This window comes from Acomys minous (genome assembly GCF_964271855.1).
Source record: "Acomys minous genome assembly, chromosome: 9".
Taxonomy (NCBI): Eukaryota; Metazoa; Chordata; class Mammalia; order Rodentia; family Muridae; genus Acomys; species Acomys minous.
Window position 1 is genome coordinate 34,052,511 of NC_140490.1, and position 25,716 is coordinate 34,078,226.

General features: G+C 42.9%; 1 protein-coding gene across 5 annotated transcripts in view; it reads left to right on the forward strand.

The window, feature by feature from the left end:
- Positions 1-25,716, forward strand: part of CFAP20DC (CFAP20 domain containing) — a 260,697-nt gene that overhangs the window by 10,873 nt on the left and 224,108 nt on the right. For 4 of the 5 annotated variants that reach the window (XM_084794501.1, XM_084794503.1, XM_084794502.1 and 1 more), the window contains exon 4: positions 1,389-1,461. The exons of the other annotated variant lie outside the window; for it this stretch is intronic. In XM_084794501.1, coding sequence (XP_084650627.1) covers positions 1,389-1,461 — 73 coding nt within the window. The remainder of the gene's footprint in view (positions 1-1,388; positions 1,462-25,716) is intronic. 5 annotated transcript variants of the gene reach the window in all.

Consider the following 25,716-nt stretch of genomic DNA (forward strand, 5'->3'; position numbering starts at 1 on the left):
TGGATTATAATATTAAAATTATTTAGTTTACTATTAGAATAAATAAAACATATTATCACCTTAAGTCAGTTGCTTTCCTTGGAGTCCTATGTCAGTGTGTGTGTGTGTGTGTGTGTGTGTGTGTGTGTGTGTGTGTGTGTATGTGTGTGTGTATGTGTGGTGTGGGGGTGAAGATTAAACTCATCTTTGTACACACTAGGCAAGCATTTCAGCCTTAGGGAGGCTCTGAACCTGAGGATGACCTTGAACTCCTGATCTTCCTGCCTCTACTTCCCAAGTGCTAAATTTCAGGGGACCACCATCAGACCTGATTCTTCCTTAAAGTCTTCTTTTCTGACTGTTTGTTCACATTTTCATATTTATAGGAGAGGGTCATAGACAAAGGTAGGACATCTCTGTTTCTTACACAGTGCAGAAAAATGTTCCTCACCTGCATATCTTAGGAGCTGTGATCCTTGTGGGCTTTTGTTGTCATTTTTTATTTCATCGAGGGTTGAACCCAGAATCTCCTGTGTGCCTTGCCTGCTAAGGCCTACAGCCCACTTATGCCACCTAGGGAGGGCAGCACTACCACATCTGATAAAATCATCATAAATCAAGGGATCCATCACAAGTTCAAGCCCTTCATGGGAAGGAACTAAGTGACCTGCTGTGGAGAAATGCTACAAACATCAGCTGACTTTGGTTAAGCAGTTGTAGACCAGCTCTCAATAGTGCCATGTGAGCTGGGTTTTCTCCAAATTTGTTTTATCCATGTGAAACTCGTGACAGGGAATAAAAGCTGTGGGTTCTTGGTGAGGGTTAATTAAGAGCATGCTGACAACAGGGATTGTGAGTGAGACTTGGCTTCTTCATCCAGCTCACTGTGGACACCGTTAAGATCATGGGATCGGAACCTGCCTCATTGGGCCTTCAGTTGTGGTTGTCATAATTAGAGTTGCTTTTCTTGAGCCTCTCTTCCTTATTGAGTTGTTTAGTAAGACTATAAAACCTGTCAGTGAATGGAAATAAATAATTGCCCATGTTTTTATGACCACCCTGATGGGAATCCATAGTTCAGTTTTATATGTGTGGAGTGCAGCTCTACGCTCATGTTCTCTTACAGCGTGACAAAAGAGTGAATACAAATCCCCCCCCCTTTTTTTTTCATAAAAATTTCACCCGGGCCCACAGATGGGATTTTAAATTGCAACACTGGTTGAAGTTTGATTCAGTTGTCGTCAGTGTCTTCACCTTTATAATCAGGTTATAAATCATGGGTGTATAACCGTAGGCTGGTCTGCTCCAGGAACGCTAAACCCTGCAGTGCCTGTGTTGGTTTATGTGCACATACAAGTGGCCTGAACATTTCGTTATATGTTTCTCTCTCTCTCTTTCTCTCATTCTAGTTGGACTGATCCAGAGGTTTCTCGTGCTTCAGATTTACATACCCCTGGGACAGGACTTCTCCACTGAATTACTGTAAGATATACAGAATGTCTTTGAATGTTTTATGTGCGTTAGACATTTGATCAATGGAAGCAGTACTAATAGTCATTAATTGCAAGTGGCAGGGTTTTTTTTTTTTTTTTTTTTTTTGCATTACACAGTAGTGACTTATCAGGTTGACATGAAGTAATTAAAATAATCTAATTGTATTTCTTGGATATTGCTACACTCTGGCATTTCTTCGGAGAAAGGAACCAGGTTTGATTTTGCTTTGTCTTGTTTCTTTGCAGAACTATGGTTGGCTCAGTTGATTGAATTAGTACTGTTTACTGTAGTTTTGATATACTGGTTCCTTTTGAGTATGTAGAGACAGCTTGGAGTCTGTTTATTTCCAGTGGCCTTGCAAGATTGTTTAGCAAAAGTGAAAAGAAATTACTTTCACTCAGTTGAACTATGTGTTGGGTGAGTAATAGTAGTAATGGAAAATAACGTTGAATTTGTAGTTTCATACAGAGTTTGAGTATGTTCTAAGATTTCACTGCTGAATTTATGTATTTTAAATAAGCCATTGCATGTTTTGTTTTGTTTTGTTTTTAATTAAAAGCTATACACAGTTCAAGCTTAGACATTTGTCTTCCATCCTGGATAAAAGTGTGTTGCTAATAAAGACAGCTTTGTTCCAGCTTATTAGTGCTCAGTGCAAACCAATGGGGAGGGGAGAGAGAGACACACACAAAGAGAGAGAGAGGTCTTACTATATGAGAGTTATGTTAATGCCCGGCTAGTGCTCTGGAGAGGGTCCAGGGTAGATTCTCTCTGGGGTAGGATTGCGGGTGCCCTTCTTGTTCACTTTATCTCTTGGGTGGCCAGAGCTGATGGCTCAGGCAACCGATCAGGATTGAAAGAAGAAAAAGGGAAGGAAAGGGAAAAAGAGCCCAGGGTTTCTTCTCTAGGGACTGGCTGTACTGTGGCTGAGAAGAACTTAAACTGACCACCTTTTTTCCTATGGCTGAGGCTGTAAAAGCGGCTTCTGGCTGGAAACTGTACGGGGTCGTAAAAGGAGGCTCTTTGATCTGTAGATAGGCCTCTTTGCGGAGATCTCCAATAAGTTGGTGTAAACGTAGGCTTATTAGCTGTAGAAGGCTGATGGCCCTGAGTCTGCTAACTTATTTGCGAATCTACAGAGAAATAAGAAGTAAGAGAGAGATAGAAAATAAACCACTCACACACATACATTCAAGAGAAGAGGATCAGGAGAAAAGGTGGATGAAGTCGGGCATCTTAACTTCAACTGAAGTTGAGCTGCTTTATTTTTTATCCTCTGTTCTCTCGCTCTCTCCTTTCTCTCTATTGTAGAAGACCATACTTATACTTCTGAGAACAGGGAATTACCTCATAGTCAAAACAGTACAATTAATCACAAAACAGATGCATTCTAAAAATAAATCTAAACATTTCTTCCAGCTATCTCTTAGTTTGTTATGAGCGCAGGACAATAATTTTGTCTGTCTTTCATTCTAAGAAACAGAGTAAATTCAGACATCTCTAGGTAACTTCATTCCACATAAGTTCACATGGAGTTTAAACAAATTTGGCTATATTTATGGTCAAATACCAGGATTCGTGGTGCCATCTGCGGTGGAGGCTTATCTGAGGCCACAAATCTGCTGGTAGGCTATCCTAGTGAGGCATCTGGAGGTCCACAAAGGTATTTATTGCAGCCATAAACTAACTTTAACTTTTAAAACTATTTGAGCCAAATCAGGAATTCCATAATCAGGGATTAATTCATCTGGATAACTAAAAGTACATCTTCAATAAGATCCTCTAGGAAGTTTGCTCAATCAGAGCTGGTCAGTACCCAGAAAATAACAATTCACACCAATGCCAGATGTATTTATTTTTGGTTTTTTGAGACAGGGTTTCTCTGTGTAATCTTGGCTATTCTGGACTTGCTTTGTAGACCGGGCTGGCCATGAATGTAGTCCTGGCTGTCCTGGACTCACTTTGTAGACCAAGCTGGCCTTAGACTCACAGTGATTCACCTGCCTCTGCCTCCCTGGGTGCTGGGATTAAAGGCATGCGCCACCATGCCCGGCTCTAATGCCAGATTTCAGAGAGATGCAGCAGTGCACAATTGACAGGGTAGTCAGAGGTTGGAAGCAATTCTGGGGCACATCACGATACAGACCTTGCAAATATCGGATCACCTCCAGAGATCTCTCATGCCTCCTGGATTTTCCCAAATCAATGGCTCCTGGCAGCATGTTAGAGGCTGGAAGCAGTTTCGAGGTACATCATGGTATAAGACCTTACAAACACCAGATCACCTCCTAGACAGCCCACATGCCTAGTGAGCCCCCTCAACAGGGCGGCTCTTGCAATTAAATTCTGTTTGTATAAACTGGAAATAAATGAACTTTAGGCTGTCTGAGGTGCAGCCTTGTTTTCTTAGATAAAACAAAGACACATGGAACACCACACACTTTAGTTTTATTCAACCTTAAGCCCTGTGAGCTTGTAAGATCTTCTATCATTTTTCATGGCCACTGCCATTCTTTAAAATAGTTCTTACAGAGAGAAGACCAAAGCATCATTTGATGCTCTTATACACCACTTCCTGGTTTCTGCAGTAAAAAGCATTTTCAAGACTCCAGAGGCATTCTGAAGGCACAGAAAGTACCAGGGAGAGCCTTATTTTCAGCACAGGAGAAAGTGATTTCTGAATTGAAAGGAGGCAAATGATGTTTTAGACTTGTAAAGCTCCTTACATAATAAATCCAATTTCGCTCCCCCTTTTACCTGGATCTTGCTACCACCCACACTTTGAGCATCTTCAAAGCAGCGGTAAAGGTGTTGCTGGTCGGCCTTTTGCTCAGAGATCTGTGAGACCCTTGGCTGGACCTTAGAACAGGCTTCCTTGCCAATGGGACCTCATTTTTTTCTTTGTGCCTAAAAACTTGAACATATCACCCTCGGCTAGGTAAGATACTATCATAATTAATTTAATGACAAGAAAGCTTTCGTTACTGAGAAGCCAACAGCTATCTTTTACCTGGTCCCAGCAGGAGAGAGACTGCTCTTGGCCACCACACTGCTGGCCCCCCTGGCCGGTTTGTGTTTGGGAAGCATTCCTGAGAGGTGCTGGGATTGTTAGACTGCGAACGTGGTTCGCTGTACTCACTGGTTTCTGTGTTCTCATGGCCACGTGGAATCAGGTTGATTGTCTAAATGACTTTGGTTTTATAATTCTAGAAAAAGAAATTCTTCTGGACAAAAAGGTTAAAATGATTATTAAGGACAGGGGTGAGACAGGCTCTGTTCTGACCAGGCTGTGTCGGTTTATCATGGGTGAACTGAATTTGTTACTGACAGTCAAAACAGCTCTGTTTCATGCAGAAATGACAGATGCCAGGTTTTCAGCAAAAAGGAAGATGGGATGATAGGTGTAGATTTCATTCTAACACGTTTCCCCCCTGCCTTAAATGAAAGGGGCGTTCTTTCAGTACCCTCTGAGTTGTGTTCTTCCTGGCAGCATAGCCCCAGGCTATTTTAAATAATATATTTCTCTAACAAGTTTGGAAAGTCACCTAGCAGAACCATACCTGGCTTCTAAATTTCTCCCTCGTCAGAGTGGGGAAAGGCATTTTGTTTCACAGAGGTTTTTGTTATACATCAAGAGATTTTCCTAAGTGGGGTCTTGGCAAGCTAGTTTAGGAGTTTAGCAATCATTTCCTCAGCCTCTTTCCTGCGCCTTTTATGCTTCCTGGATGATTGACTGTGCCCAGGAGGAGGTTATGCATGGGAACTGGGGGATGCTTCAGATCCAGCAGATGCTGGGCCCCAGGACTCCTTCATCCTAGCGAGAAAGCACTAGAGGTCTAGCCTTGTCAGGCAGAGTGCTGCCCCTTGGGGATTCAAAGCACCTTAAATCTGTGCTGGTCTCCTCAACCTCTACTGGGTTTTCTATTCCCAAACACTGTCATGGTTGTCCTGGTGGCTCCAGCCTTCCTCAGGAACTTCTCAGCTTCCCCTCTCTTCCGTGTTCACACTGAACAGTCACTGTGCATTGCCTTTAGAAAAAAAACTAGTGGGAATTCCCACAGGTGAACCGAGGATCAAGTCCTACGTCCTCAGCATTCTGTCTGTGTGTGCTGGCTTATCCTTTCTCCTCTCATCTGCCCGCTCTGAGTGTGTCAGTGCTCAGGCGCCCCCGTCTTTCCATCTTCCTGGCTCCTATCCTTCCGTACTAACCTGGTGAGGTCCCTTTTTAGATTTCCTGTACACAATTAGTTTCTGTCCCCAACTCTTCCTAGCCAAGTCCTACCCAGAAGAGTTTCTTCTTCCAAAAAGCTGGGGGTTTTGTTTTGTTTATTTTTAATTTATATATTCTCTATTCACTTTACATCCTGATCGTAGCCCCCTCCCTCCTTTCCTTCCAGTCCCTCCCTCTCACCTCCCTCCCCCTGCACCCCTCCCCTTTTCTGAGGAGAGTCACCCCCAGACAGTCTACCCCAGCACATCACATCACATCAGGAATGAGCTCATCCTCATCCACTGAGGCCAGGCAAGGCAGCCCAGTTAAGGGGAAGCGATCGAAATCAGGCAGGCGGGTGCTGTTTATGACTAAAGGGTATTTTTTAATCCTCCCCTTAAACTAAATGAGATTCATCTCTCAGGCCCTTTTCTAGCACCTTGCTCATTTCCTTTATTTAAACTGTAAAAGGGCATAATTACTGTCTAGAAAGGTAGAGTTTGGGGTCCATGAAGACCGTATTTTCCTGTTAGATTCAGCATGTCATTCTAGCACTTGCCATAGGGCCTGACCCATGTAGGTTCTGAAATGTGGGAGAGTGGGCAAGCTGATGGTGGACTAAAGAATGGCAGAGTCCGGTCTCTGTCCTCATGCATTGTGCTCTGACATCCAAAGATCCACTTGCATCTCAACAAGTGTTACGATGGCAGAAGAGCAAGGCCTCTGGGGAGTGTGGCGTATCAGAAGAAAGGATATGGACATATCTGCATCGACACTCTGGGAGGCTTCGGGTAGATCATAGACTTGGGGTGAGAGTAAGGACACTTTAGAGGTGCGTCAGAGATGCTAAATAAGAAAATTAACACAAAGTAGCAATGGCTTTTACTTGCTTACATGATATATCTAGGAGTTACATTATTATTACTCTGGATACTTCGCTTATTTAGCTGAATACATACAAAGTTATAAGCTGTTCAGTAGGTCATAACCATTAGCCACTGAGTCACTGATTACACTAACGTCTGAAGGATTAAGAGACTGGTCAGTGCATGCAGTCCTGTGAACCCCCGAAGCCAGGGTTCAGATGCTAGGTTTATGGCGAGGACCTGTGCTCTGTATCACCATCCCATGCGGCCTTACTTGCAATCCTGGCATTTTTCTGACTACACACATACAGTGATATGGAGAAAATCCTTCCTTTCAGTCTCAGCACAAGATGCAGGTGCGAAGCCTTGCGCCTCTTCAGGGCCTTCCCACAACAGTGTACTCAGAGTCCCAGACGGAAAGGCTTTCTTGCTGGGCTGCTTCTGCTTTACTCCTTTGAAAGAAATAAAAGATTTACTCATTTTTTTTGTTATTATTGGTTTTCATGTTAATCATTTTTTAAAACCAAGAACTTAACCTGTTTGTCGATTCTTTACTTTGGTTCCTGTGTGGTCCTCTTTCTTCTTTCAACATCAAAACTACATCATTCAAAATCTTGCTTTTATGGCTAAGATGCTACAGAATGCTACAAGGCTCAAGCAGAGTTTTCACTGCACCAACACATGTATTTAGTGGTACAGTAGCAGAATCTGTCTTGTGTTTTTCAGCGGGGCTATCATCCCACAGTTCGGTGTCAGCCCGTAAGAATCCCCTACTTCTTTTTTAAACAAACGTCATTTTAATTTGCATAACTTTTTCCAAATTTTCCAAAGCATTTTAGTGTAACTATTTTGGGGCAGCAAAGCCCTGTGACCAAGGGAGCTAGTCTGGAGCAAGAGTGAGATCAAGTTGTGTCCAAACCCTGAAAATCTTGAAAAATCTTGTTCTGAGACTGGCAGGGGTGGGACTACTTCCTCCCTGCTCTGGGCCTGCTGTCCCAGCACACCATCAGCCTTTGACTCCCATCTCTGCTGCCCTTGAGGTGGTCAGGTAAGCCTGGTGGCCAGGTTTCAGGTTAAACTTCCTCTCCCCTCAGGAGGCCATGTTCCAGCAAGCATCTGGAATTCCTCTTCATGCAAATGAAGCATTCCCAGCACACTAGGCCCCAGCCAATGATGTACACTCACCCCCAAACCCCTAACCACTCCCCAAGGCTTGTTCCTTCCAATAAAGAGAGCTGTTCCACTGAAAACCATCTCCAGAGAAGGCTGTTTCTCCTGTAGTTAGGCCAGCAATGGAGATCCTGCTAACCCCACCTGCCTGACTAAGCACCATCCCCTCCAGTGCAGCCCAGTGCGCAGCGACAGTGCCTGGCTACCCCCGAGGGGAAAGCCAACCTGGGAGACAAACTGTGCCCAACTGACTCGACTAAACAACCGTTTTGTAAAACTTTTTTTCCTTTTTGTTATTTTCCAAACTGTACTGTGGGGTGCTGGAGGCCGTCCCTCGGAGGTGTAGACGCCTCCTACTCAGGAGGAGCACCTACTCTGAGCCTGCGCTGCTGGCAAAGATCTAACTGCATCTTAAAATAGACATCCACTTTGGCTCTATTCCATGCCATCAATCGCACTGAATGGTTTTAGAGTATTACATTTTTTTTTTTGACAAAAATTGCATTCATTTTAGCAGAGACTGTTGAGCAGCATTAGCTCTTTTCTCTATCCCGATTCTGTCATTATCTTGATGCATTCTGAGAGGCATTTTGGACTCTTATGTTGCCAGTGAACTGACATTATTTCTCTGTTTTCGGTCAGCTCAGCCAGTGCTTTCTCAGTATGTGGGTTGACAGTGCTATGAAAGCCCATGTGGCAGACATGACGTGCTCTTTGGAGGGGTTAAGATTCTCAGCCTACAGGCCTTAGAGGACGCCATTGCTACAAGGCTGCATACACTAGCCCTCTGCTATTTGAGACATCGCTTGTATTTAGGATCTGACAAAGGTAAGAAGGAAACCTGGGTTTAAAAAGAGAGAGATCCCTTACAGCTTTAGCACCCTTTGATTCTGTGCTGTACTAGTCTGGCGCTGAAACTATGTCTGAATAGATTGTACTGGTTTTGACCTGGAATTCAGCCTGAGATTTATGTTCATTGCAGATGGTTTCTCTTGTGTTACCCATACCAAATTGCATGGCGTTGGCCATGACACCTACATGCGTATCACCATTCTCCATCCCTAAGTGGTAATATGAACCATGAATTATTGTCGTAGTTAATTGACGACAGTGTTTCTCTGTTTTCTTAAGAATTTTTAGGGCCATGTAGACTTCAATGCTCCCTTTTTCTTTACTATATTATAGAAAATTGGAACATCCTACCAAACAAAGATTTACCCTCAGGCTAACTTAATGAAAGTTCCGCTTATATGACCTTTTCTATTTTGTACTTAGTGAAGCAGCCGAAGGAATTAGAAAAGAAATTTAATAAAAGTTCCACGTCCCTCCCTGCCATTGACTCTGTGCTTGCTTTTCCTCAGCCATGTCAGGAACAGCAGTTCCTTTGAAACCCTAAACCCCGCCCCACCCAAAGTGCCTACAGCCTGTAGATGCGCACCTGTTCCTTTCATATACTAGCCTCTCGAAAGCCACCACGGCTGAGAGAATACCTGGACTTGACATCTTTGGGTCACAGTGACACTGGTGAGAGCTTTCAAGATTGTGTCCATTTAACCAAGCACAGGTCATTGTGGGAAATTTGCTTTCCTATCTTTCTGGTCATTTTGATGACTTCCTTTGAAGAGCATAATGGTTGCTGTCGCACTCCCAGGTTTCTTATAAAAAGAGATGCTATCCAAACGTGAAGTATTATATTATTTAATGAAACCCTCTTTTCTTTCTGTGAACTCTTTTCTGTTACCAAGTGCATCCATCCGTCTGTAAAGCACCTGTCTGTAGTCGGGGGAAGTGGCCAGCAGCAGCACGCTGTGAGCAAGTGATGTACATTACAGTAGCACTGGAGCGGTGCAGCTTTTTATCGTCTTGAATGCAGCTCATGTCTCACCTCACCTTCTATTTTTTTCTTTTTAAAATCATCAGTATTTAAATCTCATTATTTTAATTATATCCAATTAAATGTACTTGCATAATCAGTATACTTTGTTACATGCATTAGTACAGAGAGCACTTTAAGATGCTTTGCATATTGACTTTCAATGTATTAAATTTGCATGCCTTAAAATAGGTTTCATGAAGAAGTTTTAGATAACACATGTGACAGGTATATAAATCAGATGCCATATGCTTTACTTGTTAAACATGTTTGTGAAAGGTCTTTCCTCATCTCTTAATTTGGCTTTCCTTCTTTAAATTATTTTTAGCGCCATTTATATAACCTAGATATTTGTACAAAATGAAAATAAAATACCAGCAAGAGAAAAATGATACATACGTATATATTTGGAAGAATTCTTTTTTTCCCCTTACACACAGACGATGTGTTGAGATGAGCACCAGAAGACTTTACATAGCTATGAGTGCTGTGGACACATTGGAGGGATGTGTATAAGCATAAACCCAGCCCTCAGCATAGAGGCTTCTCCTGATATCACTAAGGCAATGAGGGAGCACCTCAACCACAAGGAATCCCTAGTCCTGTCATCCACAATGCAATCCCAGCTAGAAGCAGAAGGCTTTGTGGTGGGTGCCCTTGGCAATTTTATTTATTTATTTATTTATTTATTTATTTATTTATTTACCTATCTATTTATTATAGTTATTCATATTACATCCTGATTGTAATCCCCTCACTCTATGTTCTTGTTTCCACCCTCCCTCCCTCTTAACCCTATTCCTCTCCCATAGACCTCTGACAGGTGGGGTCCTCTTCCCCCACTGTCTGACCACAGCCTAGCAGGTCTTATCAGGATAGCCTGCATCCCCCTCTTCTGTGTTCCCACAGGGCCTCTCCACCAAGGGGCAGTAATCAAATCTCGGGCACCAGAGTTCAAGGTAGAGGCAGTCCCCTGCTCTCCCCTCACTTCTGCACATGGGGAATGAGCTGTCCATTGGCTATATCTGAACAGAGGGGTCTAGGTTCTCTGCTTGCAATGGACTTGGTTAGTGCATCAGTTTGGGCAGGCCCCCCTGGGTCCAGATCCGCCAGACTTGATAGTCTCCTTGTGGAGCTCCTGACAACCCGCCCCCAGTCACCTCCAATCCTTCCATCCCCCAGCTCTTTCATACAACTTGTAGCTCTTCACCCAGAGTCTAGCTGCAAGTCCCAGTATCTGTCCTGATCCCCCATTGGGTGGAATCTCTCAGAAGACATCTATTCTGGGCTAATATCCACATATAAGTGAGTATATACCTTGCATGTCTTTCTGGGTCTGGGTTACCTCACTCAGGATGATTGTTTCTAGTTACATCCATTTACCTGCAAATTTCATGATTTCCTTGGTTTTGATAGGTCAATAGCATTCCATTGCATATATGTACCTTAGTTTCTGTATCTATTCTTCAGTTGAGGGACATCTAGGTTGTTTCCAGGTTCTAGCTCTTATGAATAAAGCTGCTATGAACATAGTTGGGCAAATGTCCTTGTTGTATGGTGAAGCATCCTTTGGGTATATGCTCAGGAGTAGCATATATAGCTGGCTCTTGTGGTAGTACTATTCCCAATTTTCTGAGAAAGTGCCAGATTGATTTCCAAAGTGGTTGTATAAGTTTGCCCTCAGACCAGCAATGGAGGAGTGTTCCCCTTCCTCCACATCCTCGCCAGCATGTGCTATCACTTGAATTTTTTATCTTAGCCATTCTGATAGGTGTAAGATGGAATCTCAGAGTCATTTTGATTTCCATTTCCCTGATAACCAAGAACATTAAGCATGTCTTTAAGTGTTTCTCAGCCATCTAATATTCCTCGGTTGAGAATTCTCTGTTTAACTCTGTACCCCATTTTTAATTGGGTTATTTGGTTTGGTGGTGTTTAATTTCTTGAGTTCTTTATATAGTTTGGATATTAGCCCTTTGTTGAATGTAGGACTGGCAAAGATCTTTTCCCTAACTGTAGGCTGTCGCTTTCTTCTGTTGACAGTGTCCTTTGCCTTACAAAGGCTTTCTAGTTTTATGAGGTCCCATTTATTAATGGTTGACTTTAGACCCTGAGCTGTTGGTGTTCTGTTCAGGAAGTTGTCTCCTGCCAATGAGCTCGAGGCTCTTCCCCACTTTTTCTTCTAACAGATTTAGTGTGTCTTCTTTTATGTTGAGGTCTTTAATCAACTTGGACTTGAGTTTTGTGAAGGGTGATAAATATGGATCTATTTGCATTTTCTACATGTGGACCTCCAGTTAGACCAGTACCATTTGTTGAAGATGCTATCTTTTTTTCTCTTGTATGGTTTTGGCTTCTTTGTCAAAAATCAAGTGTCCATGGGTGTGTGGGTGTACTTCTGGGTCGTCAATTCCACTGATCAACCAGCCTATTTCTATGCCAGTACCATGTTGTTTTTTATTACTGTTACTCTGTAGTACAGCTTGAGATCAGGTATGAGATTCCTCCAGAAGATCTTTAATGTACAGGATTGTTTTAGCTATTCTGGATTTTTTGTTTTTCTATATGAAGTTGAGAATTGATCTTTCAAGGTCTGTAAAGAATTGTATAGGATTTTTGATGGCAATTGCATTGAATGTGTAGATTGATTTTTGGCAACATGGCCATTTTTATTGATCCTCCCAATCCATGAGCATGGGAGATCTTTCCATCTTCTTATATCTTCTTCAATTTCTTTCTTCAGAGACTTGAAGTTTTTTTCATACAAGTTGTTCATTTGCTTGGTTAGAGTTACACCAAGATACTTTATATTATTGTTGGCTATTGTAAAGGGTATAATTTCCCTAATTTCTTTCTTAGCCCATTTGTCATTTGTATTCAGTAGGGCTAGTGATTTTTTTAAAGTTGATTTTGTATCCTGCTACTTTGCTGAAGGTGTTTATCTTAGATGAGAGTACAGTGATATTTAATACTTGAATTACTCATCTGAAGCATTTTAAGTGGCCTAGGAAATTCCTGAAGAGAGACCGAAAATAGTTTTTCCTTCGAAGCTTACATCACTGTTGACTCAGCACCCTCTTCTAGAAAGACAAGGTTGGCATGGACAAAGAGAGAAGTGAGCTTTCCTGCTGCAGTGTGGAAGCTGGGTGGCTGTCCACTGGTGGCTTTAGAGCTCATATTACAGTCTTGGTACCAGCAGGGTCCAGGTGACCAAACCAAGTGTGGGACCACAGTTAGAGAGGTCCCCAGGGGACACAACAGGAAACTTAAAGCTCCATGTTATTAACAGAGCTTTGTTCTCTGCCACTTTTGGCTGCCCTTTGCCTTCCTTCCCTCAGTGGTATCATTTAGGATCACATAGCAAGTACACATCTCCTAAATGCTCTTTTTCTTTTGTCTACTTTCAGGGGAATGATTGTTCAATATTGTGACTCATTGTTCTGTCTGTCATCTGTCTGTCTACCTGTCTGTCTTTCTGTCTCTTTTTAATCAGGAGACTGTCTCCACTGATTTGTATCTTTGAACTGTTTTGGCCCCATTTGTAAAAGATACTGCCCAGATATTACAGTAGGTTGCAGTAGAGTTAGTTGAACTATGCATTATTTATAACGATTTAACATAGTACTTAACCTGTAGCGATCCATAGATGTTAGCTTCCTCTTGTTTCTTTTTTTCATTAATTAATTTACTTATATACTTTATCGTCTGATCAAAGCTCCCCTGCCTTCCTCTCCTCCTAGTTCCCCCCTCTCAACTACCCTCCTCCTATGTTCCCCTACTCATCAGAGAAGGGGAGACCTCCCGTGGATATCAACCTTCCTTGGCATATCAGATTGTAGTAAGACTGGGCACATCTTGTTTTATTGAGGCTACACAGGCTGTACAGTTATGGAAAAGGGATTCAAAGGCAGGCTACAGAGTCAGGGCAGCCTCTATTCCTGTGGCTAGAGGTCCCACATGTAGACCAAGCTGTACCACTTGTTACATATATATAGGAGGCCTAGGTCCGTCCCATGCCTGTTCTCTGATTGGTGGTTCAGTCTCTGTAAGCCCTTATATGCCCAGATTGGTTCTCTAAGTTTTCTTGTGATGTCCTTAACCTCTCACTCTCCACCCCCCAGGATTCCCCAAGCTCTGCCTAATGTTTGGCTGTGGGTCTCTGTATCTGTTTTCATCTGCTGCAGGGCAAAGCCAATCAGAGGACAATTATGCTAGCCTCCTATTTGCAAGTACAGAAGAAGATTAGTAGTAGTGTCCGGGTGGGCTCTTTCTCTCATGGCGTGGGACTCAAACTGGGCCAGTCATTGCTTGGCCATCCCCTCACTTTCTGCTCCCTCTTAACCCTGCACCTCTTGTAGACAGGGACAATTCTGGCTCAAAGGTCTTCTGCCTGGGTTGGTGTCCCCAGGCCTCTGTTGGAAGTCTTCCATGGTTACAGGAGGTGGCCATTTCATGTTCCATCTCCCCTCTTGCTAGGAGTCTTAGCCAGGGTCACCTCCACAAACAGTGGCACCAACTGGGAAACAAGTGTTCCAACATGAGACTATTGGGAATATTTCTCACTGATAGGTGTAACAGAATGAGTTACTGGCGAGACAAAGTTATATATAAACTCAGGTTTATTGGGAACAGCAGGGAGGGGGAGGGAGATAAAGAGAAAGGCATGGCTGTAGGGAGGAGAGAGAGAGTGACAGGAGAGGGGAGACAGACTCATTCAGACCATAATATCAATCCTCCTGAATTATTCCCTGTGTCCTGCTTCCTAGGTGTCCCCACAGTTGTAGACATGACTTCTTTGAAGGCGAGGACTACATTTTAGATGTCATTGTGATAGCAGTGGTACTAGAAGACTCATAAGTGCACGTGAGGTCTCACTAGCATTGGTTGTATTGTGCTACAGTGAAGTGGTCTGATGTATTTTATGTCACCATAAGTAGAAAAGGAGAGAAAGGGATCGCAGTAAGAAAGGAGATAGGAGCCGGGCATGGTGGCCCACGCCTTTAACCCCAGCACTTGGGAGGCAGAGGCAGGTGGATCTTTGTGAGTTCGAGGCCAGCCTGGTCTACAAGTGAGCCCAGGACAGCCAAGGCTACACAGAGAAACCCTGTTTCAAAAAAAACCAGAAAAAAAAGGAGATATAAGAGACAGAAATAATCAGCAGAGGGTTTTGTTCAGCTCTCTTTTCTCATTTCTGTGTTTCTGAGAAACTAATGAGTGGGCCACGATCCCTCTTTCCCGTTCCCTCCCATGTGTCACACATGCACTTCCCTCACAGGATGATGACTATATCAGATGAAGTAAGTTACGTATGGTAAGAAGTGGTTGGTCATAAAAGTGATTTTTCAAGGCTGAACTGCAGCTATGAAGCACCATGTGTGACTTGAAATGAAAGCTATCTCTAAGCCTATAGTAGAGCTCCCCAAAGAGTACTTTAATTAAAACCAAGCAGTTTCCCCTGTTTATTGGAACACTTTAGTGATCTTACGTTTTATATCTGCTTCATACTTAAAAGGCTATTACAATAAACGGTTCAAAGCAATGACAGTGAATTCTTCGTGTAGTTGGAGGTGGGTTGCATTTGTTAGCGGTAAATAGAAACAGCTGCTCCGCTTCATATACGTCTCTCTTTTCCCCCTAAGGTTAAATGCTACTGATTTATAATATGTAAAATAAAATATCTGAGCATTATTAAAAGCAGTACATTAGTATTGATATGCCACAGTGATTTCAAATAAATATACAAATCAGACATATTTTAGAAAGTGATATGTTAGCATACTGTTTTTAAAACCTTTAGCCGCTCAATTTTCAATTATAGGGAATCCATAAATCTTAGCAATTTTTTGTTTTTCAATAGAAACAGCTCTGAGGCCCAAAAAAAGGCTTCTGGCATTGCTACAGTTTCTTTTAGTTTCCCTCCCTCCCTCCCTCCCTCCCCTACCCTCTTTGTCTCTGTCTCTCAGTGTGTGTATGTGTGGTGTGTCCCTATGCCCACACATGTGGGGACCAAAACAAGAAAGCAAATACCTTTCTCTGTCACCTTCAGTCGTAGCCTGGGTCTCCCAAAGTGGAAGCCTGGAAGCTCACCATTTCAGCTAAGCTGTTGGTCAGCAAAGCACTCAGAATCCAGCTGTGGTTACTGCTCTAACTGCACGGCTGGTGTCACATGTACAGCCATGCCAAGCTTTGCAATGGATGCCGGGAGACCAAAGCCAGCTCCTCATGCTTCTAGAGTAAGTACTTGTTAGCCTGCTGAGCTATCACCTCAGCCCACACTCCTCTTGGTGGCAACATTAGGCCAAAAATCTCAGACTCCTTACTTTCTGACATTCTAGTCTCCTACTCCCCACCTACACACACACACACACACACACACACACACACACACACACACACACGCACACACACACTGCTGAACCCAGGACCTCATGCATGCTGGGTAAAAAATTATTATCCCACTGAGTGGAGATCTCCAGCTTTTCCCTGGATATCTGTGTTGTCTTTTAGATCCTGAGGTGCAAAAAGGAGAAAATGAATAGCCCGGTTTCATAATCATGGGTTCTGGCATATTTATAAGCCCATTTATCTCTCTAGATACCTTGGACTCTTTATTGCAAAGGGCTAATTATGTTACCACAATCCAGGTTTATTTACTTCTGCCTCTAAAAATTATCAGAAAGAAATTGTCTGGAGCACAACTAGAAAGGCAAAAGAAAGTAAAGAAAGGGAAAATAACTTCACAACTTTTTACATGATCATGCATCTGAAGGTCGGAATTCTTTTAAATTATCTCAAGAAGAGATGGCGAACTATCTGAACAGAGGTACCCAGCACTCAACCTTCCCTTCAGGAAGGACCAAACAACAGGTGTCTAGCTGGATGTCAATCACAAGATCCAGGAACCTAAGAGAAAACCGTAGTGAAAAAGTGAAACACTCCAGTGACCACCACCCACACCCCGCCAGTGGACTCACCTCTGCAGGGATATGGAGAAAAAAGCTTCCTGAAAACTGTTGTCATAGAAACTCACAACCCTCCCAGGGGGCAAGCCAACTATACATGTAACTTGAGGCCTGCGTAGGAACGTCCTCAATGGGCTGTAGGCACTATCTTGAGAAGGCACTTCTCTGAATTTGGGCAGTTGTAGGAGCACTGGGCAGCTGTGTGTGCGTGGGTCGGAATGATGACCAGGTGTTTTCTTCCTCGCTCTTCTCCCAGCCTTTAAGCTACAGGATGCCCCAGAGAGGAGTCAGGGATGGACTGTGGCAGGGTCCACAACATTCCTCCGAGCTAAAGTGCTTGCAGTGCAAGTAAAAGCAGAGGTCCTTCCTGTATAAGTGGCAGAGATAGCCCTCCTACCCGGTGTTCAGATATCACCATAGGAACAAGAGAAATATGACATCTCCAGGTATGAGTGCACATCCCAAAGATGTTAACTCTCTCTCTAGAAATTGGTCCCAAAGGAGCCTAAATCGCCAAAATGCCTGATAAACTAAAATAATGACTTTGAAGGAGCCCGATAAGATTCCAGAGATTATAGATAAATAGTTAAATGTGGTGAGGAAGAAAATGCAGGCTATGAGTGGGAAATTCAGCAACAAAATGGAGATTTTGAAAAATGTTCTAGTCTTAGAAATAAAGAGTTCTGTGAGTCAGTAAAACTTTAGTTGAAAGCTTTGCCCACAGATTAGATGGAGCAAAAGACTGTTGGAGCTTTATGAGACTTTCCAATTTTCATATTCTAAAGGGGAGGGGGGAAGAAATGAAGGCAGAACTCTAAGTTCTCAGGGCACTGTTACATTAAATGACCAAAATCTATTACTGGGATGCCTAAAGGGAAGGGAATTAGGAGTAAAAACTTAGTCTATTAAATTAGATAATAGCAGACAACTTCCTTTATCTTGAAAACCACAGAGCATCTATGCACAGCAGCCTTATAAAACCCCGAGTAAACCTGTGCCCAGGAAAGACCCTTGCCATAGTGTGCCAAATAGACAAGAAGAATAGGCTCCAAAGCCCTCAAGAAAAGTACTGAGGAAAACCTCACTAAAGTGATAGTGGGTTTCTCAGAGAAAGCCTATAGGCCAGGAAAGCATGCACGTTAGTTTTCTTGTTGCTATGATAAAAGACCTAACAAGAGCAACTTAAAAAGGCAGATTTGGGGCTGGAGAAGCCACTCAGTGGTTAAGAGCACTGTTGCCCTCTCAGAAGGTCCAGGTTTAGTCTCCAGTACCTACATGGTGGTTCACACCATCTATAGATCCCTTTTCAAGAGTCTAATGCCCTCCTTTGACCTTCCAGGGTACTAGCAGACATGTGTTTCACCTATAGGCAAAACACTTACACACATAAAACCTTTTTTTAATGGAAGAGAGTTTCCTTTGGTTTATATGTGGAAGGGATACAGTTGACCATGGCCAGGAAGGTATAGTGACAGGAGTTTGAGGTGACACCACAGTCAGAAAGCAGAGATGAATGCCACATCTCAACTTGTTTTCTCCTTTTTATTTGACCAGGACCCTAGCCCATGGCATAGTGTTGCCCCATTATGATTAGGTGTTTCCTCCATTACACCTCTCTAGAAACACCTCATAGACACAGTCGGAGATGTGCGTCCAAGGTCATTCAGTAAACTTGTCAATGCAGATTAATCTTCACAAGTCCACACCTTGTCATCTTGACTCCCTTATCAACTTGTCGCCACATTTCCACTAATACCGGATGCTTGGCCTCTATCCAGTCCTGAGTAAGAAAACAATTGTCAATTTAATCTACTGTATATGTGCTAAGGCTACTCTCCAAAAGCAAATAGGTAATGAAGACTTTCCAAGAGAAGCAAACATAAGGGTGTACAAAGCAGCCTTACAAAAGGTATTTGGGAGACGCCTGGATCCAGAAGGGGAAGGGAGATAGCTTGATAGCTTGGGAATTTTCCCTTCCCAAAGAAGAGCTACCCAAAAGATAAACAAAAAACAAAACAGAAATCATTGTACATTAGCAATAAAGCAAATCATGAGTCCACAAGTAAGAAAAGAATCAAGACTATTCAGTAAAATGGCAGGCATATGTCTATACCTTTACATAACAATTTTAATGTAAATGAAGTCATTAGTAGTTATCTCAGTGAAAGATATGGACCGGCTAAATAATTTAAAAAGCAACACCCAACAGTTATCTACAGAACAAGAACAGCTCTCCCAGCCAACACACGCAGACTGAGGATAGAAAAGTAATTACAGACAAGCACAATACTACAACAAACAGAAACAGCCATAACTCTATGTGAGAAAGCAGAATTTAAGACAAACACAGAAGACATATGGGTCACCAAGTAATAATGGTAGCATTTCATCAAGGCTATATACCTCATGTTGGCTTGCTGAGTTTTAGACCCTCTTAGACCTAAAAGGGGATATAGACTGTAGTATAATAATAGTGGGGATATTAATACCCTGATCTCATCAATAAATAGATCACCTCGACAAGAAGAGCAACAAGCATCCGTCGTACACTACACTGCAAATCAAGTGGACTCTGTGGACGTTTGCACTACATTCCATCTGACAGCTGTAGAATGCATGTTCTTTTCACTAGTACCCAGAATGGTTTTTTAAGAATCTGAAATCATAGCCGGTTGTTTTTCTCATCAAAATGGAATGAAAGTAGAAGTTCATAAGAGAAACTAGAAATTTCAGAAATAGGTGAAAATCTAACTAGACACTTTAGGTTGTTTTTTTTTTTTCTTTCTTTTTCTTTTTCTGAGACCAGGTCTTACTCTCTAGTCCTAGCTAGGCTGGAACTTACTATGTAGCCTAGGCTTGCCCAGAATCACAGACATCTGTTTGCTTCTGCCTTCGAAGAGCTGGGATTAAAGACGGGTGTGCCACCATGCCAGTCACATGACACTCGTGATGACCAAGTGGATCACTGAAGTCAGAAGGAAAATAATTTAAGATCCTTGAAATAAATAAAAAAAGGAAACATGGTGTTCCCAAATCTATGGGTACAGCAAAAGCAGTACTAAGCATTTTGTAGTATTGAGAACTTATGGAAGAACTTTAAAACTGTCCAGGTAAACAGTCACAGTTGCTTAGGAAAGCCAGAGCAAACCAAACCCAAAGCAGTCGAAGCAAATGAATGGAGATTGGAGATGGCTCTTCGAGTAAAGCACTTTCCACACAAGCATGAGGCCGTGAGTCTGAATCCCTGAAACCCATATGAAGCCAGATACATGTGCGCACGTTTAATCTCAGTGTTCCTATGGAAAGATCTGAACTGGATACAGGAAATATGTAAGCCTTGCTGACGCAGCACCCGCAGCAAAGAGACCCCATCTCAAAGTGAGAGGTGAGGACGTAAGGACCCACACCTGGGTCTGTCCTCCGATCTTCACACATGTATCAATCACGGAATTGATAAGGGCCACAGCAGAAATAAATGAAATAGCGTCTACAAGAGTACAAAAGATGATTGAAATAAAGAGCTTGTTCTTTGAAACAATAAACAAAATCAACAACCCTTTAGCTAGACCAAACAACACAAAAAAGTGAAGACCCAAATAAACAAAATTTAGGGTTGCAAAACAAGATAATTGCAATTAATACCAGAGAATCATAAATTGTTAACAGGAATGATTTGAAAATTTGCATGTCAATAAATTGAAAAATACAGAGAAAAGGACAAGTGTTTTTGACACATATGACCTATCAAGTGACTTATAAATCTGAAGAAAATAAAAATAACTAGTCTAAATCAGTAACAGAAAGCCTCAAAACAAAAAGATGCTTAGGAACTAGACTATACCAAACATACAGAACTAACAACAAGGCTTCCCAAGCCATTCCAAAAATTAAGAGTGTGGGAACCCTTCCAGTCTCATCTGTGAGGTCAGCACAAACACTTCCAAATTTCTCCTAAGAGCCACAGCAAACCTAGGATGTCCAATGTTACCATTTTTGTTGTTGTTATTGTTTTTGTTTTTGTTTGTTTGGTTGGTTTGGTTTGAGACAAAATCTCCGGTGTAGTTCAGGCTAGCCTAGAACTTTGGTGGCACATGATCTTCTTGCCTTAGCCTCTTGAATTTTGAATTACAGGCATGCACCACAATGCTCAACTTTACCTTTACTATTCTTCTTTAAATATAGTACTAGAGATTTAGCCAGAGCAATTATGCTAGAAGGAATGAAAAGAATATGTATAGGAAAGGGAGAAGCCAGAGCATTCTTGTTTACAGATACCATTCCATCTACAGAAACATGCATGTGTGTTCACAACCATACACACACTCTCCCTCTCTGTCTCGTCCTCTCTCTTTCTCTCTTACATGCACTCACACGCACACAGACACACACAGTGTCCACGTGTCCACTCTGGTCAGTTAATTCAGTAACAGTAACAGTATAGAATGAACATACAACAGTAGTTAACTTTTCTATATACCCATAGTGAGTTTCTTGAGAAAGAAATATCAGTCTCAATTGCCAAAAAAATAAGTAAAAATATTTAGGAATAAACTTAGCTAAGAAGTAATGGACCTTTTTTTTTTCTTGAAGTAATGGACCTTTATAGTGAAAACTACAGTACATTGATGAAATATATTGAACATGACACTAAATACTGGAAGACATCCCATGTTTGTGTATTGGAAGGATTAATATTGTCCGTACTACCCAAGGAGAGCCACAGGTTTCCCCATCAGAACAGCAATGATATTTCTCACAGCACTAGAGAAAAGCAAGTGTGCAGTGTATATGGAAGCACAAAGAACCCCATCTAATCCCATTGCAATAAAAAAAAAGAGCAAAACTCACAATATATTATTTCAGGACATTGCAGAGCCATAAAAACCACAGTGTCCTGTACTGGCTTAAAACCAGACATCCGGCCCAGCAGAAGACTAGTGGCTCAGAAATCAGGCCAGAGGTCCTCAGCCAATTGCTTTTTTTTTTTTTTAACAAAGGTGCCAAAAATGTATAGGAGAAAGAAAAGTCTCTTTAAGAAATCTTGCTAGGCAAACAAGGGTTTGTACATGCAGAAAATTAAATTTTGTTTTCACCATAACCTCTAACCTCTTGGGGTCTCCATCAGTACAGGTCAACGTCTTAAAATAAGACCTGAACTCATAAAGTTACATTCCGTTGCTGTGATAAAATACCAGGATGAAAACCAACTTAAAAGAAAAGGGGGCTTATTCTAGCTTATGGTCCAGAATGAGAGTGTGGTAGTTTGAATAGAGCGGCCCCCACGGGTACTAGGAGTGGGGTGTTGCAGTGGTTGGCCTGCCCACGCTTTTGTTCGGAGGAATATGGAACACTTTGGGACAAGCAGCTGAATGCTTCACTTCATGGGCCAGCCTAGTAGGAGCATGGACGGCAGTTGTGCTGAGGATGATTTGACTGCTCAAGAAGTTCTCAGACAGTATTAGTGAGTGGCCTAGAAACCATTCTCGTGAGAGATTCTGCCAAAGAATGTGGCTGCTTTTTGCCCTTATCTGAAAAATCTACCTGAGGCTGAACTGAAGAGTTTTGCATTATTTATGTTGGCAGAGGAGACGCCAAGGCAGCCTAGTGTGACTGCAGTCACCTGGTTATTTGTGACCACTCTCATGCAGATCTGAAGTGAAAAGGAAGAAGCTGGGTAAGGGGAAATGTAAATGCACAGTGAGAGGAGAAAAGGAGCAACAGGGAGTGTGATGGAGTTGATGCTAAATGAAATAAAGGGAGTGGTGACCGCAGAGCAAGGCCCCACCTCGCTAAGCTTCCCAGTTATGAGAAGGAACTAAAGAAAAGCTTAAGCAGTGAAGGGAGACACTGAAAAGAGAAAGCTGATGCAAATGAAATGGAATGAGGGTCCATACCCCAGTCCCAGCAAATCAACAGAACTTGGCAGTTCCGGCCTCGTGGTTTTGGCCTTAAGAGTTAAGGACACAAGAAAGGGGCTGTGGAATCTCCCTCCACGGCTAAGGAAAGCTGCCGTGACCAGGCATGTGTCAAGGGTGCCCCTACATGGAGACCCAAGACAGGCCATTGAGTGAAGCTGTGCAGGTGAAGCCTGGATTGCCTTGGAGACCCCAAGAGGTTAGAGGTGCCGGTCACTGGATGCTTGCCAAGGAAGAGCTGCAGAGCTGGAGTGGCACCAGCCCAAGAGAAACAAGTAAGGAGCTGGAGATCTGAAGAACACTTTGACGTCAGACACGGAGATGCAGAGTTTAGAGTTTACCTTGCTAACTTCGCTCTTGCTTTGGCCTAGTTTTAGCTCCCTATGCTCCCTCTCCTCCATTTTGGAATTGTAATGTATATTCCACGCCATGATATGGTAGAAGTATGTGATTTGCTTTTTAATTTTGGTGTCACAGGAGTTGCAGTTAAGAGATTGTTTTGAGTGTCAGAAGAGACTTTGGCCTTTTGACTTTTAAACAGTTTTGAGACTGTTATACTGTTATCCCAATTTGAAGTTGGGATAAACGCAGCTTGCATTATGATATGGCCGTAAGCCTATGAGGGCCAGTGAGTGGAATGTAATGGTTTGAATAAAAATAACTTCCATAGGCTCATAGATTTGAATGTTTGGTCATTAGAGAGTAGCACTACTTGAGAGGGATTAGGAGACCTGACCTCTTTGGGGTAGGTGTAGCCTTGTTGGAGGAAGTGGGCCAATGGGGTGGGGTTTGAGGTTTCAAAAACCCAAGCTTAACCTAGTGTCTCTCGCTTCCTGCTTCCTGCAGATCCGGATGCAGTACTCTACCAGTAGAGTTTCCAGGAGGCACCTTGCATTCATATGGGATGAAGCTTTAGTCACTTAGTTAAAATGAATCCATCACAGCAACTCACAGTGAAGTTATGATATAGCTAGTCATTTTGGGAGATACAGTTGGGGAGTACATAAATGCCTTGTTCCTCATTCACTACTTTATCATGATGATTTCTGCTTTAAACTATTTTTATTATGGGGGCTGTAAAGTCATCCAAATTTTAAGTTATCGTCTAGTGACAGAAATAAGGACCAAGTGTAGTAGTCTTGGCTGACTGCTCACCATATTTTGTCACCTTTTTTCTCCCTAAATCACCTGAATTTTATTTATTTATTTATCACCCCATCATCAACTTTGTATATTTAACAGAACTGGTCATAATGCAGGTCCTGGAGTGGTGTTTAATTGGTAGGCCAGTTGGCTCATCCTTTTCAGTCACATTTGTTCTTGAGGAGTAGGAATCTGACACACTCAGCCATGTTGAGGACATTTTAGGGTTTCTATTTGGGATGTTAGACCGGGAGCACCTGTTCGCAACTAGACTCATTATTTGTTAGGATAACCCCAAACCGATATCAGAAGGGGCATGTCAGAGAACAAGTGGGCCACTAGTGATGGTTTTGAGCCTGGAAGTGAGTCAGTCATGAAGTTCTGTGGCATTCACTGATGTGAGCTATTGTAACGATCTTCGATGAACTAGCTTGAGGTGGGTTAGTTCTGTTGCTTCTGCTACAAATAAGCACTAATAATTTTTCCTTGGCATTAAAAGGCGGCAGGAAAGACGGATGAAACCTTTCCAGCAGCCAGCAAAAATAAATACCGATGCCCATGTCTTTGTCAGCTTGGTGACAGAAGCATGGCATAGGCTTCCAGGAGGCCACAGTGGCAGGAAGAACAGGACTAGGTCCATCCACCAATGAGCCCATCTGCACAGGTGGTAACTTTTAGTAGTGACATTGCTAAGGCTGTGGAGAGGGCTGGCTGCTTTTGGACTCAGTGAACTAAGTCAATGTGAGTAAATAAAAACAATGGGAAACAAATGCTGGTGTGTTGTCGCCATAGGAAGCTCAAAGATGTCCTTCCAGATGGGTATGGAAGCCCGTACTAGAAAGCCTTAATTCACTCACATAATCTCTCTCCTCCCACTCTCCCTCTCCTGCTCTCCCCCTCTATCTCTTTCTCCCTCTCCCCTTTCCTTTCCCCTCCTTCCCCCACTCTCTCCTCTTGTCTTTCTTTTTCCTCGTTGCTTTTTCCGTGTTTGTGGTTTATTTCAAGGCCCACCAACCTAATTTTATAACACCTTATTGAGAGTATGGTGTGGAGTCACGGTGTTTAAGTTGTCCGCTTGTGACCATTAGTATACAGAGAGTTTCATTAGGCCTACCCCTGCAGGTAAGGGGAAGATTTGGAGAGTGAGTCGGGAGGATTTTGAAGTTAGCTGCTAAAAATAATTATAGATGCCACAGCCAGCTGAGAGCGTAATATATAGAAAGCTTGGCCTATGATACCTTTCTTCTTCCCTCTCAGGACTGCTGCCTCTCAATAGTAGCATGCTTTTCTCACATTTGAATTCTTGCTAAGGTGCCAGATAGCATAGTTGTGACTATGCAGAGAGTCGAGGCAGTCCTGGCCTCATTGCTTTTCATTTCACGGAGGCAAGGCATCACAGAGTGTGATACCTGCAGCAATGACACGGGATGTGCAAGTTCCCAGGCCCCGTTCCAGGCTGCTCAGACAGAGAAGTGCTCCCAGAGCACGTATTTGAGCAAGTTGTCCAAATGATGAGGATGTAACTGAAGTTGGAGGACAACTGTCATCTTGAGTTCATGTCAAGCCACCCAGTCTCTGTCTTCTTACTGCCTCCAGTCCTTGCCGTCACCTGGTGAACACACGCAGAAACCCAGTCCAGCATGCCTCCCACAGTCCCTCATGCCTGGCTTCTAAAGAGGACAGACTTGCAACCGTACAGAGTTTACACCCCTCGGCTCTAGACCCTGTGTCTTAGTTAGGGTTCTATAGCTGTGAAGAGACACCAAGACCGCGGCCGCTCTTACAAAGGAAAACATTGAATTAGGGACTGGCTTACAGTTGAAAGGTGCAGCCCTTTATCATCATGGCGGGAAGCATGGCAGCGTGCAGGCAGACATGGCACTGAAGAAGGAGCTGAGAGTTCCACATCTGGGTGGCAGGCAGCAGGAGGGGAATGTCACATTGGGCCCAGCTTGAGCTTCTGCTCCAACAAGGCCACATGTCCTAATAGTGCCACTCCCTATGGCCAGGCATTCCAACCCCTAAGTCTATCGGGGCCATTTCTACTCAAGCCACCACGCTCTACGTCTCTAGAGTTTAGTCCCAAGAACAGACCCCATGTGTC